Source organism: Esox lucius, chromosome 8, assembly GCF_011004845.1.
Source record: "Esox lucius isolate fEsoLuc1 chromosome 8, fEsoLuc1.pri, whole genome shotgun sequence".
NCBI lineage: Eukaryota > Metazoa > Chordata > Actinopteri > Esociformes > Esocidae > Esox > Esox lucius.
The window spans coordinates 27,054,200-27,073,246 of record NC_047576.1 but is presented as its reverse complement, the minus strand read 5'-3'; the positions used below and the strand labels follow the sequence as shown (position 1 = coordinate 27,073,246).

Genomic DNA, 19,047 nt, shown 5'->3' with positions numbered 1-19,047 from the left:
GGCGAAAATGCCTTGTTGATGCTAGAGGTCAGAGGAGAATGGGCCGACTGATTCAAGCTGATAGAAGAGCAACTTTGACTGAAATAACCACTCGTTACAACCGAGTTATGCAGCAAAGCATTTGTGAAGCCACAACACGCACAACCTTGAGGCGGATGGGCTACAACAGCAGAAGACCCCATCGGGTACCACTCATCTCCACTACAAATAGGAAAAAGAGGCTACAATTTGCACGAGCTCACCAAAAATGGACAGTTGAAGACTGGAAGAATGTTGCCTGGTCTGATGAGTCTCTATTTCTGTTGAGACATTCAGGTGGTAGAGTCAGAATTTGCCGTAAACAGAATGAGAACATGGATCCATCATGCCTTGTTACCACTGTGCAGGCTGGTGGTGGTGGTGTAATGGTGTGGGGGATGTGTTCTTGGCACACTTTAGGCCCCTTAGTGCCAATTGGGCATCGTTTAAATGCAACGGCCTACCTCAGCATTGTTTCTGACCATGTCCATCCCTTTATGACCACCATGTACCCATCCTCTGATGGCTACTTCCAGCAGGATAATGCACCATGTCACAAAGCTCGAATCATTTCAAATCGGTTTCTTGAACATGACAATGAGTTCACTGTACTGAAATGGCCCCCACAGTCACCAGATCTCAACCCAATAGAGCATCTTTGGGATGTGGTGGAACGGGAGCTTGGTGCCCTGGATGTGCATCCCACAAATCTCCATCAACTGCAAGATGCTATCCTATCAATATGGGCCAACATTTCTAAAGAATGCTTTCAGCACCTTGTTGAATCAATGCCACGTAGAATTAAGGCAGTTCTGAAGGCGAAAGGGGGTCAAACACCATCCAATCAGTCCTAATATTCCTTTAGCTGAGTGTATATTTAACCATTTAAGAGATCAAAGTCAGTTTAATGCACGTCATTGACGCAACTGTTCAAATGATGTTGTTTCATCCCTATTGAGAGAGCTATTGACAACACTCACCCCACCCATTCTTCTGTGCTGGCCGTGGTAAACCTATGATAATGACTGTTCTCCAAACATATAAGCTGGTAGCATAGCTAGCACACAGTAATTAGTGATTGTAGTAAAACTAATTTTACTATGGAGTGGAATAGTGACGTGAACATATATACATTGGGGTTGACATTCCTAGTTCACACTAAAATCATGCTCATATTATTACCTTTAGATAAAGTGAAGTACACCTACAAACAATAGCCAGAATCTAGGCTAATTTAGCTTACAGTCAATGAGGAGATTCACTATCTTTCCTTCACGGCATCTTTCACTCACAACTTTCCATGACATTTCAATTGTTTGGATTGAGTTCCATTAACCTTTTTACCCCGTCTATAACTGTACTATACTAGACTGTCCAGTGCTGAATGCAGCAGGCTAAATAAATGCCCTGGGAACTGTCTTCTGTCTGTAATGTGTATCTCTGTATATGATTTTGTTTTGTTGATGCTATCATGTTAACCTTATTTGTGCACGTGCGTGCGTGCGTGCGTGCATGTGCAAATGTTAGCATACATGTGCTTTGTCTGAGAAGTGTCGTTGAGTTGTCATGATGATATGGGTTAAGGGATCAGAAATGTCTGTCATTATTTTTATGGACTGATTGGATGGTCAATTAGATTTACCACAAAGGTCAATGACACACAAGAAGGGGATAGAGAGATAAGGGTCAGAGTGGAAGTAACATGGAAACATACAGGGCCCCATCTAAAACAAAAAGGGAACAGATTAAATCCAACATCTACAGAGAGTTGGAATGGAAAGATAGAGGGTTTGTTCTGTGGCAGAGAAAATGAAGACAATACATTGCCAGAGAAGTTAGAGACAAAAAAATTAACTTTAGTGTGGAAACTGAGCTCGATTTCATCAAGTGAGGAGTAGAATGACCTACAAACCAACAAAAATCTGTAGTATGGATCTCCTTTGAGACGGGTTGGGTCAATTTCATAAAATGTAATAATATTTATTATCTGCAGCAACACTGAAAGTTGTGCTGGAAATACTAATAAAAGCACAGTACTTCATGAACAATCAAACACACGAAAGAAGAAGCAAGAAAACAAGCAGAGTGGAAGAAAGCATAGACAAAATACTAAGAGATTCAGTAAAGAGCACCAGCAAAAAAGAAAAATAGAAAGAATAAATGAGAAAGAAACACAAAGAGTGTCGCCATTCTGGTTCCAGGACATCTCTAGTGCTATGTTTGTTTTGGTAATATTAATATGCATTGAGGTCAGAGCTGATCAGAGAATTAGAAAGGATGAGGACTGTCAAAACATTCAGCCGTCTCTACTGCAGTTTAAAGAGGCTCTGTGAAAAATGTGCATGCTTTAGCCAAAAGTTTCGAAAGTAGTGCTCGAAAACCAATACAGTATTCCAAACACGCATACCACATCATATATAGCTCTGGAAAAAATGAAGAGACAACTGCAAAATGAATTGTAAAACCAGTTTTTCAAAGGTATGTGTATGAGTTAAAGGAAATGTTTTGTTTCATTCTATCAACTACTGATAACATTACTCTGAAATTCCAAATGAAAATATTTTCATTTAGAGTATTTATTAGTAGAAAACAACAACTAGTCAAAATAACCCAAAAAAAGAAAACAAAATTCATATGAATTTTTCAACAACAAAATGCTAATGTTTTAACTTAGGAAGAGTTCAGAAATCAATATTTTGTGGAATAACCCTGATTTTTATTACAGCTTTCATGCATCTTGGCATGCTCTCACCAGTTTGTCACATTGCTGTTAGGTGACTTTATGCCACTCCTGGCATAAAAATACATGCAGTTCGGCTTTGTTTGATGGCTTGTGACCATTCATTTTCCTCTTGATCAAATTCCAGAGGTTTTCAATGGGGTTCAGGTCTGGAGATTGGGGTGGCCATGACAGGGTCTTGATCTGGTGGGCCTCCATCCACACAATGATTGACCTGGCTGTGTGGCATGGAGCATTGTCCTGGGAAAAAAAAAATGTAGGAAACATTGTCAGAGCAGAAGGAAGCAGGTGTTCTTCCAGGTTAACCTTGTACTTGGCTTGATTCATGTGTCCTTCACAAAGACAGATCCCCAGATCATCACCGATCCTCCACCAAATTTCACAGTTTGTGCGAGACACTGTGACTTGAAGGCCTCTCCAGGTCTCCGTCTAACCATTAGATGACCAGGTGTTGGGCAAAGCAAAAAAATTTGACTAATCAGAAAAGATGACCTTCCTCCATTCCTTTATGGTCCAATCCTTATGGTCTTTTGCAAACTTCAGTCTGGCTCTTCTTTGCTTCTCATTGATGAAGGGCTTTTTTCTTGCTTGGCACAACTTCAGACCTGCCCCTAGGAGCCTGTTTCAAACCGTTTCGCCCTGTGCCAGTCTGTAGCTTTGTTGTCCCCAATGTCTGTTGCTTGACCTTGTTCATATCAATCGCTGTCTTTGAAATTTTCAGGATGGAAGCAATCTGACGCTCACTGTATCCCTCTGCCAGTAAAGCCAGAATCAAACCCTTCTTTTCCTCACTCAAAACTTTTCTTTTCAACTCTTTTGTGATGCTGAATAGTTATTTTTTTTATTGAAATTACCTTTGAGGTACTACTTGCACTGTTTTTGCCATCCAGCTGGTCCTATTGCTGGTCCAATCTCATTAAATTAGATTTGGTTCATGTAATCACCTAATCAGTACCTCATTAAGTAAAATTAGATGTGCCTGTGTTGGAATGAATGGACATTGTCATACACTGCATTGGAATGGCTGCCAAAATTAGGATTGGTCTCTTAATTTTTTCTAGAGCTATATGTGCATCAATGGACTGCGTCAACATTATTCTACCTCCGTTTCTCTCTCCGCAGTGTGTAAATGTGCATGGGGTTTCAACTGAGTCATGGTGGTATACGGGCCAGAGTGAACATGTTGCTAGGACAACAGGGTTAAAACCTGCACTCCTACGATAAGTTCCATTGGATCTTTAGTGATCCCAGAGAGTCCAAGAGTCAGGACACCTTTTAACGTTCTTTTCCTTAACTTCCTTTTCCGAAAGGCCACACTGTACGCAGGGCAGTGTCCCCATTCAGGGCAGTGTCCCCACTCAGGTCAGTGTCCTCACTCAGGGCAGTGTCCCCACTCAGGTCAGTGTCCTCACTCAGGGCAGTGTCCCCATTCAGGGCAGTGTCCCCATTCAGGGCAGTGTCCTCACTCAGGGCAGTGACCCCATTCAGGGCAGTGTCCCCACTCAGGGCAGTGTCCTCACTCAGGGCAGTGTCCCAATTCAGGGCAGTGTCCTCACTCAGGGCAGTGTCCTCACTCAGGGCAGTGTCCCCACTCAGGGCAGTGTCCTCACTCAGGGCAGTGTCCTCATTCAGGGCTATTTCCTCCCAGCTCTTTCACTTGTAGTAATAGCAGGATTCTGTTTTCATGTGTAGAAGTGATTGCTTTTGATAGAAATGCTGTTCTTCTCCCTACCCAATGAAAATTATATATCACATGCAGATAAATTTTGCCTTCACCAAAGTCCATGTCCAAGCCTGTAACAGGAACAGGTCAAAGTTGTCTGTAAAGACGTGTCCAGGGATGTCATCTGGACTGGCCTCTTTATGAATTTTCACAATTTTTCGAGTGTCCCTCAATTCTGAGATCAAGAGACCCTTTTGTTCTGGAGTAGCAAGGGCTTTCCAAGTTGGTTAATTGTTGTCAGCTTTGAAGCAAGTGTCAAATGTGGGGAATGACTTCGTATGCATCACGGACGATGGTACACACATTGTCCAAGGTATTTCTTCCCCTAGTGGGGCATAATGAGTTGGTGATATTTTGGTAGTGTATGTTTTACGTTTGCTGATTAAAATCTCCCGCAACAATAAAGTCTGCCTCCCAAAGGATATTCTAATGCAGTTTGCTGAGTGTAGCCTTGGGTTGAGCTTGTACTTGAATGTAAACATTTCAGTGTTTGTTATCCAACGATTGAACAATTTTCAGAAGACAACTTGGAGCAGAAGCTGTGTAGCTCTCCTTTTCATCCTAGCTTGATTATATCCCATTCCTTCCTCATCTGCATTGCTGGAGAGCCCTGTCTACTTACGATTTCCCCAGTTAGATATACCCACCTGTCACCTGGAAGGTTACAAAACAATATTGACCAATTCAAAACAATCATCCCCCATTTGATGGACAAAATCAAAGCAAACATACAATTCTGGGTAACTCTCCTGATATACCTGCCGGGAAGAGTTACAAAAATCATTAAAATGGTGTTCCGCCACTATGGCTCTACTTTTTTGAGAATAATGACCATAATCACAAAGAATTTTAGAAGCAACTATCCATCCATCCATCATCTTCCGCTTATCCGGGGCCGGGTCGCGGGGGCAGCAGTCTAAGCAGGGATGCCCAGACTTCCCTCTCCCCAGAAATTTCCTCCAGCTCTTCCGGGGGGACACCGAGGCGTTCCCAGGCCAGCCGGGAGACATAGTCCCTCCAGCGTGTCCTAGGTCTTCCCCGGGGTCTCCTCCCGGTGGGACGGGACCGGAACACCTTCCCAGGAAGGCGTTCCGGAGGCATCCGAAACAGATGCCCAAGCCACCTCAGCTGACCCCGCTCGAGGTGGAGGAGCAGCGGCTCTACTCTGACCTCCTCCCGGGTGACCGAGCTTCTCACCCTATCTCTAAGGGATCGCCCAGCCACCCCAGCCATTTCGGCCGCCTGTATCCGGGATCTTGTCCTTTTTCGGTCATGACCCAAAGCTCATGACCATAGGAGAGAGTAGGAACGTAGATTGACCTGTAAATCGAGAGCTTCGCCTTACGCCTCAGCTCTTTCTTCACCACGACAGACCGATACATCGACCGCATTTCTGCAGAAGCTGCACAGATCCGTCTATCAATCTCCCGTTCCATCCTTCCCTCACTCGTGAACAGGACCCCTAGATACTTAAACTCCTCCACTTGAGGCAGGCACTCTCCACCAACCTGAAGTGGGCAAGCCACCCTTTTCCGACTGAGGACCATGGCCTCGGATTTGGAGGTACTGATTCTCATCCCCACCGCTTCACACTCGGCTGCAAACCGTCCAAGTGCATGCTGAAGGTCCTGGCTTGAAGGGGCCAACACGACAACATCATCCGCAAAGAGCAGAGACGAAATCGTGTGGTCCCCAAACCTGACACCCTCCGGCCCCTGGCTGCGCCTAGAAATTCTGTCCATAAAAATTACGAACAGAACCGGTGACAAAGGGCAGCCCTGCCGGAGTCCAACATGCACAGGGAACAAGTCTGATTTACTGCCGGCAATGCGGACCAAGCTCCTGCTTCGGTCGTACAGGGACCTGACCGCCCTTAGCAAAGGACCCAGGACCCCATATTCCCGAAGCACCCTCCACAGGATGCCGCGAGGGACACAGTCGAATGCCTTCTCCAAATCCACAAAACACATGTGGATTGGTTGGGCAAACTCCCATGAACCCTCCATCACCCTGTAGAGGGTATAGAGCTGGTCCAGTGTTCCACGGCCTGGACGAAAACCACACTGTTCCTCCTGAATCCGAGATTTAGAAGCAACTACTAGACTCAAATGTCAACTGAATCATCTAGAATTCTAAAACACACAGGATAGGTTTTTGGGAAAAGACATTGTACGCCAGAAGGGCAATTGTTTCCAAATTCCATTGGATTACTTTATACTGTTGGAAGGGCTTGACATTGGCACCCGCCCACACGCCAAATGCGGTCACTCTTACTTTAGCGGGTGGCATTCTATATCTATACACAGGGATTTTACAGCTTTCAAAACTCAAACCAAAATTTCGCACCGCCTCTGTGTGTTGGCATGGTAAAAAATGATTTTGCGCGGGAGAATATCCGTACTGTCAATGAAATCTGGCACACCGGTCCTGACATCGCGGAGATGAGTAACGTCAGAAATATTAGTTTTCTTTTACACCCAAGCTTGTCAAAATATTTCAAAAAAACTTAATAAACTCAAACTACATCCAAACCGCATATTTGTTTGTTTTTTTACTTTTCAGGTGACTTCTAGTATAGCCTACAATTACATATTTATTTAAATAGAGATTGCGAGACAAATGAAGATGACTGGTTGAAAGATAATCAGATAAGGGTGTGTACTGTCAGCAAAAACATTGGGCTATATATGCAATATACAGTGAAATAAATATACAATTAACATATTTAAGTCACTAAGAATATAAATACGAATGTGAAGAAGACTGGGTCAGCGATAGCAGCAGAGCCTATTACAGATGAAGGAGATCGAGAGATTAACGATATGGCGTCAAGGCAAGAATGGAGGAAAAATAACGTGACAAGAATGGTGCGAAAAGGGAAAAACATCCAGTATGCGGCAGTCCTGTGGGCGAAAATGCCTTGTTGATGCTAGAGGTCAGAGGAGAATGGGCCGACTGATTCAAGCTGATAGAAGAGCAACTTTGACTGAAATAACCACTCGTTACAACTGAGGTATGCAGCAAATCATTTGTGAAGCCACAACACGCACAACCTTGAGGCGGATGGGCTACAAGAGCAGAAGACCCCACCGGGTACCACTCATCTCCACTACAAATAGGAAAAAGAGGCTACAATTTGCACGAGCTCACCAAAAATGGACAGTTGAAGACTGGAAGAATGTTGCCTGGTCTGATGAGTCTCTATTTCTGTTGAGACATTCAGATGGTAGAGTCAGAATTTGGCATAAACAGAATGAGAACATGGATCCATCATGCCTTGTTACCACTGTGCAGGCTGGTGGTGGTGTAATGGTGTGGGGGATGTTTTCTTTGCACACTTTAGGCCCCTTAGTGCCAATTGGGCATCGTTTAAATGCCACGGCCTACCTGAGCATTGTTTCTGACCATGTCCATCCCTTTATGACCACCATGTACCCATCCTCTGATGGCTACTTCCAGCAGGATAATGCACCATGTCACAAATCTCGATTCATTTCAAATTGGTTTCTTGAACATGACAATGTACTGAAATGGCCCCCACAGTCACCAGATCTCAACCCAATAGAGCATCTTTGGGATGTGGTGGAACGGGAGCTTGGTGCCCTGGATGTGCATCCCACAAATCTCAATCAACTGCAAGATGCTATCCTATCCATATGGGCCAACATTTCTAAAGAATGCTTTCAGCACCTTGTTGAATCAATGCCATGTAGAATTAAGGCAGTTCTGAAGGCGAAAGGGGGTCAAACACAGTATTAATATGGTGTTCCTAATAATCCTTTAGGTGAGTGTATATTCACACACACACACACACACACACACAGGGGTTTTCCTGACGCAAAATTAGACAAAGATGGAACCCCAACCCTTGCACTCTACCGAAATACTTAATATAATGTGGCTACACACTTGAAAATATATGTATACAGTGGGGAGAACAAGTATTTGATACACTTCCGATTTTGCAGGTGTTCCCACTTACAAAGCATGTAGAAGTCTGTAATTTTTATCATAGGTACTCTTCAATTGTGAGTGAAGGAATCTAAAACAAAAATCCAGAAAATCACATTGTATGATTTTTAAATAATTAATTAGCATTTTATTGCACGACATAAGTATTTGATCACCTACCAACCAGTAAGAATTCCGGCTCTCACAGACCTGTTAGTTTTTCTTTAAGAAGCCCTCCTGTTTTCCACTCATTACCTGTTTTAACTGCACCTGTTTGAACTTGTTACCTGTATAAAAGACACCTGTCCACACACTCAATCAAACAGACTCCAACCTCTCCACAATGGCCAAGACCAGAGAGCTGTGTAAGGACATCAGGGATAAAATTGTAGACCTGTACAAGGCTGGGATGGGCTACTGGACAATAGGCAAGCAGCTTGGTGAGAAGGCAACAGCTGTTGCCGCAATTATTAGAAAACGGAAGAAGTTCAAGATGACGTAAATCTTCCTTGGACTGGGGCTCCATGCAAGATCTCACCTTGTGGGGCATCAGTAATCATGAGGAAGATGAGGTATCAGCCTAGAACTACACGGCAGGACCTGGGCAATGACCTGAAGAGAGCTGGGACCACAGTCTCAAAGAAAACCATTAGTAACACATTACGCCGTCATGGATTAAAATCCTGCAGCGCACGCAAGGTCCCCCTGCTCAAGCCAGCGCATGTCCAGGCCAGTCTGAAGTTTACCAATGACCATCTGGATGATCCAGAGGAGGAATGGGAGAAGGTCATGTGGTCTGATGAGACAAACATTGAGCTTTTTTGTCTAAACTCCAATCGCCATGTTTGGGGGAAGAAGAAGGATGAGTACAACCCCAAGAACACCATCCCAACCATGAAGCATGGAGGTGGAAACATTATTCTTTGGGGATGCTTTTCTGCAAAGGGGACAGAACAACTGCACTGTATTGCGGGGAGGATGGATGGGGCCATGTATCGCGAGAACTTGCCCAACAACCTCCTTCCCTCAGTAAGAGCATTGAAGATGGGTCGTGGCTGGGTCTTCCAACATGACAACGACCCGAAACACACAGCAAGGGCAACTAAGGAGTGGCTCTGTAAGAAGCATCTCAAGGTCCTGGAGTGGCCTAGCCAGTCTCCAGACCTGAACCCAATAGAAAATCTTTGGAAGGAGCTGAAAGTCCGTATTGCCCAGCGACAACCCCGAAACCTGAAGGACTTGGAGATGTTCTCTATGGAGGAGTGGGCCAAAATCCCTGCTGCAGTGTGTGCAAACTTGGTCAAGAACTACAGGAAAAGTATGATCTCTGTAATTGCAAACAAAGGTTTACTTACCAAATATTAAGTTCTGCTTTTCTGATGTATCAAATACTTATGTTATGCAATAAAATGCAAATTAATGACTTAAAAATCATACAATGTGATTTTCTGGATTTTGGTTTTAGATTCTGTCACTCACAGTTGAAGAGTACCTATGATAAAAATTACAGACTTCTACATGCTTTGGTAGTGGGAAAACCAGCAAAATTGGCAGTGTATCAAATTCTCCCCACTGTATATATACACATTTTCTTTGTAACTGTATTCTCATTGCAATGACAGTGACATTACGACCTACGTCCCTACAACTCCCATGAGCACTACATACATTTAATGTTTGATTCTGGTCCATTTGTGTTAGGCCTATTGCCTTGCACGCCAGTGACCAACAGTGTGAACTAGACAGGCTACGATGTAGAACTGATAAACAAATAAAACATAATTTCTCAACAACAAAATGGTGCATAGTGAAAATGCTGAGTGGCTAGTAACTTTGGAAAACCACTAACCACAATGCCTGGTGAGCCAAAAGGTTAATGTCAAGCGCTGACTGTTGGTTTATTCATTCAATGTGCATTTTTTCCACTATAGCTGAGAGGTGCTGGCTGTAGGCTGTATACAGTAACACACCAAATGGGAATAAAATACTAATGACATTTGCAAAAGTTCCAGAACAGTCTGATATTTTTGACACTTTTGTTTACTTAGTTCTATCTGTGTTGATAATAGAAACCAGTTTGAAGTGTATGTATATTGCTTTAAAGTGGGCTATGAATTGCAGTGTTTATTAAAGTGCACATAAACGTAACAGTACCTAGGGTACCAGATGGCATTGTGTGTTTGCACTTGCGACATTCACTGTCTTCCTGATATCAGATTGAATCATGGGACGACTGTGACTCTCCTCCTTTTATTTTTGACTATATATTTTTTAATATATATCTATAGGACTTAAAAAACTTGTAAGGACAGGGGTCCTAAAAGACCTAAAACTCTCCACTTAATTTCTCAATTTTAAATGCTTTTTATTCAGCTTATTCTGTGTATAGGGATACTGGCTTATGCAGTACAACCGTACTTGAAGTCTAAGATAACATTAAGACAGATAGTGACAACTGATCAGTTTGCTGCTGATGGTCTATTGATGAGATTAGTCTGATGTGGGCTAGAGCAGTTTCCTGGTAGTGAAATCTACTGACATAACAAGGCAATCACAATGATGGACATCTCTGACAAACACACACACAAACGTACGCATTCAAACAGCATGATGTTATAATGGAGGAGGGGTGTTGATCACATGAGAAAAAGCCCTCCTATTCAGTTTATTAGGATTGAATGGGCTGATTAATAATTCGCTCAGGTTCTTAATATGAGAGGTGGGAGGAGCTACGGAGACCCACCTCTCCATGTCTTCTTGATGGCACATGACTGAACACACATCGTAGCGCACATTATAACAGGTGCATGCACACACACACACACACACACTCTCACTAGAGTACATATACGTACCACCCTCATCTAACACACTCTATCTGCCACACGAACATAGTCCTCCTGCCAAACTGCTACATCCTGTTCTGTTAATACCTACATCCCCCTTCAAGTGTCACCTTGATGTCACCATGGGTACGGGGTGCAACAGGGGGACAACACAGAGCTAATAACTCAGCCTCAAGGGGATAGGCTCTACGTTCTGTATACTGATGAGTTGATTTACGGAGCTTAGGCCACTCATACCGTTGATTATGGCTCCGGGAATAGATGTTGAGTTTCCAGACGATGTTTTATGATGTAGAATAAGCAAGTTCCAGTATTTGCTCCTGTCTCCTTCCTCTGGCCTCCCACTATTAGAGATGTGAATTACAATGCACCAGTGGCACCTTTACAACAGCTCAGTATCGTATGTCAACACTGCAGCCTCCTGAGGTGGTCAACAAGGTGTGGAGTTAGACAGGTAGTTGGATCAATTCCCATGAAATAACTTGTATATTAATGAGAGGTCCTCTAGATGATAGCGAGGCAAAAATCTAACAGGATGGTGAATATAACATCTGTGTGTGTGTGCGCGCGTGCGCACATGTAGTTGTTCATGCCATCCATTAGTTCAATGAGTCAGTCTTCCAGTCAGTTCGGTACGAAGGGCCAGTCACTATAGGGCTGTGATGAATATGAATGAGATGAAACTGCGGAGCGTGAGAGAAGAAAAGGATATTGTTCTCTATCTCCCACAGTAGCCTTGAGTGAGGATAGGATGACTGAACACTTTCACAAAGTTCCACAACTACCATGAATCAGAATATGAGGTTAAACAATGGACAGGAGGGTGTGTATGTGTGTGTGCGTGCGTATGGAATGTGTGTGTGTGTGTGTGTGTGCACGCATGTGTGTGCGCGTGTCCATGTGTGAGCAAGCGAGAGAGTGTCACGGAAAGGTTAAAGAGGCTTTAACTCAGAAGGGCTGTGAAGCTGTCTATTGGCTGTTACGGATAATGAATTATAACTGCAGCCATCCAGTAATGCGGCACACACCGAGATGGCGAGTGGTAGCAGAATGATGGATCGAACAGTACAGTGAACAGTGGGCGGCTTGACTGATAAACTGCCAATGGGATTTTAACTCCTGTATTAGCATTGGAATAATGTGTCTGTTGTGTAGCATGATAGCTGTTGCCCTGCAGCTGTGGTAACAGAGGGTGGACGGGTGAATAGAGGCGCTACCTAGCATAGAATAAAAGTATGGACGGCTAAGACTCCAGAGACAGTGAAGACTGAAATATAACGGTTTACAAACTTCAATAACATTCCAACTCTCCTCCTTGTTTTTTTAGTTGAACCCTTTGAGATTTTGATTCATTTTCCCTCCATGGCTCTCAGTTAAATAGACTGAACCGTTCAGTGCCTCTGGTCTACTTATGATGGACTGAATGTGCGGGGGAGGGGATCCAGTGTGTGCTCTGTAGGCTACCTCGCACTGCTAATTGAGTTATGTGGTCATCGATGATATTGACAACCCCACGTTCCTCTGCTCCCACACACTATAAACTTTAACATCAAGCTGTGGAGTTATTTCAGATACTCTTTTTTTAAAGATATGGTTTTAGAAATGTGGGGGCAATTGGCAGGGACTCTACTGCCAGGACAGAGAAGTGTTTTGACTGGGCTGAGCGAGGTGCTGCCTTCTAGTAGGTGTGGGACAGCCTTAAGACCAGAAGTGGTAGAATGAAGAGCTCTGTAAGGGATCATGGGTTTGACCATTGCCTGATGTTAGCAAGGGACAGTTTCCCTTTGCTACTCTGTAGGCAATCACCATGGCTTTTATGTGGATGCAAGCTTCCACTGGAAAAAAACACAGTGATTTGTAATCACCATGTTGGATGTAGGAGAAATGGCAACAATGGCCATCCTGTCTTGGTCCAAACCAACAGAAGGTCTACTATGGCAAAGAATATTTGAAGGATGTTAACGGGAGGAATGTGTCACAACACACAGCACATCGTACTCTGCTGTGTATGGGTTTGCAGAGGTGCAGATCAGTCAGAGTGCTCATGATGACCCCTGTCCACCACCGAAAGTGCCTACAATGGGCACGCATATGTCAGAAATGGAGCAGTGGAAGAAGGTCGCTTGGTCCGTTGAGTCCCCTTTTCTATTACATCACGTGGACGAGTACGAGTTTGCCATTTACCTAGGCAGAATGCATTTTGGGAAGTCAACAAGCCGGTGGATGGAGTGTGATGCTCTGGGCAATGTTCTGCTGGGAAACCCTAGGTCCGGGCATTCATGTGGACGTCAATTTGACACGTGCCACCTACCTACTCTAAACATCATTGCAGACCAGGTATACCCCTGATGGCAGCAACCTCTTTCAGCCGGATAATGTGCCCTGCCACACTGCACACATTGTTCGGCAATGGTTTGAGAAACACAATGGAGTCCATGCCTCTACGGGTCGGCTCGGTTTTGGTGGCACGTGGAGGACCAACAGGTGGCCATTATGTTTTGGCTCATCAGAGTATACGTTTCTCAATAAAAACTTGAATGTACAAAATGTCTAGTAAGTCACTCTAATGCTTTGACTGCTTTGTGCCTTTACCTTTTGGGAAAGGGTTAAAACAAATAAAATCGTCTAGCACTGAGATTGAACTTAAACTCGCCAGTATTTCACGTCTGCGGTACCTGAACAAATGAAGATGGATTTGTCAACCTTTTGCTTTACCTGTCAACAAGCAGTAGGGCACAAACCTGCAGATAAACAACACTAAATATTACCGTATTACAGTATTTCCCTTTAGTCATCCACACATCGGCCAACCCACAGAGTGTTAGTAACACGAAGATGTCCTCGTCATTTTAAGAAAACTAAACAAACAAACTTGTTCTTCTAACGCACACAGCTGATAAGCCATTTACACGGCTTATCTAATGTCATCCAATTTATGAACCACAAGAGAAGCCATGGCACTGTTTGTTTTATTCAGTGTTGCCAGCTGGCCAAGGATGGGTCTGGACTGAAAATTGATAGGAACAGAATGACTGAAGGAGGAGGTGAGCTGAGGAGAAGAACAATGAAGGGAGAAGAGGATGGTCCTTTATTAAGTCCAAGTGTTTGTATGGGGAGGAATTCCCAAAAGGGAAGAAGGAATGAATGTGATTCTCAGTGATTCATGTAGATCCTCCACCTCCCCTGAGGACATACAGTAGAACCACTGAGACATGCACCAAACACATCACCACAACATTACCGTTGGCAAAGAGCTGAGCGGGGAGGATGTGAGACAACATTACCGTTGGCAAAGAGCTGAGCGGGGAGGATGTGAGACAACATTACCGTTGGCAAAGAGCTGAGCGGGGAGGATGTGAGACAACATTACCGTTGGCAAAGAGCTGAGCGGGGAGGATGTGAGACAACATTACCGTTGGCAAAGAGCTGAGCGGGGAGGATGTGAGACAACATTACCGTTGGCAAAGAGCTGAGCGGGGAGGATGTGAGACAACATTACCGTTGGCAAAGAGCTGAGCGGGGAGGATGTGAGACAACATTACCGTTGGCAAAGAGCTGAGCGGGGAGGATGTGAGACAACATTACCGTTGGCAAAGAGCTGAGCGGGGAGGATGTGAGACAACATTACCGTTGGCAAAGAGCTGAGCGGGGAGGATGTGAGACAACATTACCGTTGGCAAAGAGCTGAGCGGGGAGGATGTGAGACAACATTACCGTTGACAAAGAGCTGAGCGGGGAGGATGTGAGACAACATTACCGTTGACAAAGAGGTGAGTGGGGAGGATGTGAGACAACATTACCGTTGGCAAAGAGGTGAGCGGGGAGGATGTGAGACAACATTACCGCTGACAAAGAGCTGAGCGGGGAGGATGTGAGACAACATTACCATTGACAAAGAGGTGAGTGGGGAGGATGTGAGACAACATTACCGTTGGCAAAGAGCTGGGAGACGTCTGAGCAGGAGACATTAACGACCTGGCCGACTTCTACCCGGTACCAGCACCAGATCTCATCCCACTCTGTACGACACCCTGAAACGAACACACAAACACACACAGGAGTCAGGAATAACAGATATTAACACAGTTTGTCAGTGAGCTGAACGAACAGTGGATTTGTGCCATGTTGGATGGGGCCATTATGCTCTAACACAGTTTTAAGTGGAGATCAGTGGTTTTAGGGGAAGAGAGAAAGTAATTAAAATGTGTTATCTAAATCACCTCCTGTTCTGATTGCAAGAATGGGCCAAAAGTGGGCCACAGAAATGTGAGAGACTGATCAACAGCAACAGGAAGCATTTGGTTGCAATCATTGCATGCAACTATTTGTTTGGTTTAAAGGGAAAATTGTGTTTTCACAGGGGAAAATGGACAGTTGCATAAATTTGTTAATGAAATATGTGTACAAGTCTTGTGAAATTTGTTCGCTCAGTTTCCCTTTATTAAATAATACATCTTTGGGTGAAGATCTGAACATTCAGTAACAAAAACTATAAAAAAATAAAAGTACTTTTTCACAATACTGTAGAGACCTGGTACGTCACAAGAAGATAACATCCAGTAATGACTAATACTCCGACACCAACAAAAAAGTTATTTGGCCCTCGCCCATAGAATGCCCAAACAAATTCAATTAACCAAATCCTCACTGAACTCTCACAATGTGCGTCATATGTCACAAATTTGTTGGCCATGCATTATCCATAGCTTCAGAGCAGTTCCCATGCATATAGTTAGAAAGCATTTGCCATGCTTTCAGCAAACCCTCTCCATAACACAACCCCTCCCCGATTCTCAGCTGGTTGGACATTACAACATTCAGTTGAACATTCCAGAAAATAAAAACTGAACTCAACCTAGCTTCTAGATTTGCGTATTTCTCCCTCTACAGGTGTTATTTCAGGAATAAAATTCAGTTCCTGTACTTGAGGGCTACAAAATCCAGGCACTTGTCATTGTATCTCTCTGGAATGATAGCTTTAATTTTACTTTGGGATTCTTTTCCACATTGGATCATTTATTCCCCTTAATTTTATGTTACCAGAGATACCTTTGTATTGATCTGTCAAACATACTCTTGCTGAAATGGATTCCCAAGGATTTTCTTTGGATCTATAAGAACACCATTTATTGGTTGGGGATATCTCATACACAACAGAAAGATAAAATAAAGTTTTTGATGGGTGTTGTTTTTCTGTGAGATCTTTTTGCAAGTGAAACGTTTGCAAATAAGATGCACAAGCAGGCTTGTTGATTTTAAGTAGTTGTTTATCTTTCAATTGATCCACTAGGTGAATTATGCATGAGAATGTGACAACAAAAGTAATGCAAAGCTTAATAAAGTGTTGCATTCTTTTTCCAGGCTTTGGACTATTGGCACGATGTTTGCGAAAGTAATTTCATGCCTGTATCTTGTGATCCTTGCTCTAAGAGTGTGTTAGACGCACAGGGCTGTGTCACAGACTGCCTGTGTTCATCACTAGCTGTATCCAGAGCATTTGAACTGGCTGAATACTGACTGTATCCAGAGCATTTGAACTGGCTGAATACTGGCTGTATCCAGAGCATTTGAACTGGCTGAATACTGGCTGTATCCAGAGCATTTGAACTCTTCTGATCCCCTGGAAAAGGTCGTTTTGCATTCATGAAAACTTAAAGGAAAGTTGATCAAAGTAAAACAAATCACAATTCTAAGTTTGTACCGCAGTGCTGTCACCTAATTCTGGAGAAATTACAGAGCGGGAAATAAGCTGAAATGCATATTGAAATCTATGAGTATAGTGGTTGTTCAGCCACAACAGTAATTCTTCTAATGCCTGTACCAGTTAACAGTCATTAAGGAATGCCCCCTTTGAAGTAAATAACAGCTGTTGTGCTACTTGCCTTCTGATGCGTCCAGTGGTAATGACCAAACTTCCTGATCTGCTGAGGTTCCGTTCTTGACAGATGACCCGCACATTGATTCTGTCTGGTGGAGCTGGTGAACGTCACATTGAAATTATGCAAAAACGATGGCAAAAGGCTGCGGAATGCTTGTAGTTTATTTGCAGCGTAACACAAACATAGACGCAGTTCCCACTATGGCTACCTTGTATGGCCAGCCAACTGTGGATTTCAAAAATACTCTGAATGCACTTTAACCCAAGTTGACACACAAATGAAACTGGGCTGCGAGAACAATACTGACAGCTAAAAAACAGGGTCTGAAGAGCCGCCCCAGATGTATAATGGAAAGAAATCGGCATACCAGAATCACTGGAGGACGACTCTCCCTAAAAATGCCAATATCCCCACGGAGGTCCCAACTGTTCTCCCGTAACTTGCACAACTGGACAGTGTGAGGACCCAGCCCTGCTTAGAGACAAAGCCCCTTCCTAAACAGCCATCTTCATAAGATGGAGCTGGTCCCCCAGTTTGAGTTTCAGAGGCCCTCAAAAAATGTTCAACCAGATAATAAAAATCTACAGGGATTTCCCTTCGAGGTAGCTACTGTACGTGTTCGATTTATTCAATTCATGTTGGTAGAGCACGGCACTTCTCCCCCCTGTGATAAACAAGGAATAATGCAGCTGCTGCCAACAGCAAAACTTGCCAGCAACATTTTAGTCTTCTGGCAACATTTTAGCCGGCTGCCAACGTGGGAGTCGCCCACTGAGGTTTGCACATGGTGGTGCCTATTGTGGAATCGTATGAATGTATGTTTCATTGGAAGTTAAACGTCTGTGTTTAGATTCTCTCTCAGTAGGTCACAGTCTGCCAACCACAGGAGTGTGGAATGTTTACATTGACCATTTGGCATGGGGGTTGTCGTGGAGATGTGATCTGTGATAAGTAGACACAACCTTCAAGGTATATACCAGCTAGCAACACTCTTTACTGTGAGATCGATTGAGCAAGTCATCTAGACATCTCTGCTACTGTGATTTTTAAGATTCTCTCTTCCTTGATTTTCAACAGAGTACGTTCTTACTAAAATAACCACTATATGAGTGGCTGTATCCTTACACTATCTTTAAACGTCCATGGATACAAAGAAGTAATGTATCCAAAAAGAACAGGCACATATAAACATATTTCCTCCTCCAGCAAAGACAGGCATTGTGTGATCAAACCTCACGTGGACCCAGGCATGTTGGAAACATTCTTCTGTAGTATCCAGTATATAACATATCTTGTCCAAACATTTTAGATTACAACAATCTATTACATAGGTTTTGGTATGTTTTATTGGCATGGTTTCTTATAGTGCTGCTGTGTAACATAGTTATTATTAATTAATTAGCTTAATAAGGCCTACTAGCTATTAACGTTAGCTATGTCAGTGCTAGTTGACATCCAGAGTTGGCACAGGGACATATCCTTACACTGGGGTAGAAATTGTGGAAACATTCCAACTAGAATTACTTAAAAAAAAATATTGATATTCTGTTGCGGAACATACTAGTACCATAATAAAAAAATAGCAATATATTTTTCTCTATTAAGATAATATTATGGTACACTTCCAAATTCCAAATTATTACATTTCTATTTCCCTTGAGATGGTAGAATTTGCCTGCAGCTGTATTTCCTAATGGTAGAGATCAGACCATCACCACAATTATGAGTGATTATTCACATTCTTATTTTTCAGTGAGTATCCTGGCAGCCAACCATCTTGTGCTGGTGTGAGTACTTTGTCTTGGGAAAAGCATTTAAGTGGGATCCTGCCCGCCTCTTGATAGACAGTACAGAGGCTTCCTTGATTATTAAACTCAGTATGAACAGACA

The 19,047-nt window shown here is 43.4% G+C and overlaps 1 protein-coding gene across 1 annotated transcript in view; it reads right to left on the bottom strand.

Annotated features, from left to right (window-relative positions):
* ghrhrb (growth hormone releasing hormone receptor b) overlaps positions 1-19,047 on the bottom strand; it is a 61,575-nt gene that overhangs the window by 13,114 nt on the left and 29,414 nt on the right. The window contains exon 3 of the mRNA XM_029121464.2: positions 15,208-15,309. Coding sequence (XP_028977297.2) covers positions 15,208-15,309 — 102 coding nt within the window. The remainder of the gene's footprint in view (positions 1-15,207; positions 15,310-19,047) is intronic.